The 538-nt window shown below is 40.5% G+C and overlaps 1 protein-coding gene across 1 annotated transcript in view; it reads right to left on the bottom strand.

Annotated features, from left to right (window-relative positions):
* Positions 1 to 63: 63 nt before the first annotated feature.
* The window catches only part of LOC101858690, a gene marked incomplete at its 3' end in the record, with an annotated part of 8076 nt that continues 7601 nt past the window's right edge, over positions 64 to 538 (bottom strand). The window contains 1 exon segment of the mRNA XM_013091153.1: positions 64 to 135. Coding sequence (XP_012946607.1) covers positions 64 to 135 — 72 coding nt within the window.

Raw genomic sequence — 538 nt, 5'->3', positions numbered from 1 at the left:
CCACACACACACACAGAGAGAGAGAGAAAATAATATTTTTTCACCTGCATCCTGTGAAACTCCTTCTGTGCTGCGATTCTTTCTTTCTTCACGTTTTTCAGTTCCGTCTTCATTCCTGCCATCTTCTTCTCTAATCTGATGAAAAGATAGTTTTTAGCTTAAGTTTTATGGTATTTGCAACACAGTAAGGTCATATAAGTGCCCAAGATTAGAAGCGTTACAAGAGAGTAACAAACACAGAAAAGAAGGAAAAGCGATAAGGACGAAAGGTGTTTGACATGAAAGAAGGAGCAAACCAAACCAGAGCACCCGACAACCACCCACCAAGTAAGAAATAATATAAAACACAAACCTATTGTCTTTACTAAGCAATAAAAGTAATGGTAAAAACAATGGCTTTGACTGTTTCATCATTATCATCACCATCCTCCTCCTCTTTCTCTGCCTACTTTACTTTTCCGATCCAGTGGCCATTTGAGTTCTCACCCTTCAGCCTGAAATTCCTCCTCCTCCTCCTCCTCCTCCTCCTCCTCCTCCT

The sequence above is a fragment of the Aplysia californica genome, unplaced genomic scaffold, assembly GCF_000002075.1.
Source record: "Aplysia californica isolate F4 #8 unplaced genomic scaffold, AplCal3.0 scaffold02430, whole genome shotgun sequence".
Lineage (NCBI taxonomy): Eukaryota > Metazoa > Mollusca > Gastropoda > Aplysiida > Aplysiidae > Aplysia > Aplysia californica.
Note: the sequence above shows the minus strand (reverse complement) of the source record. Positions and strands in the feature narration are given on the sequence as shown.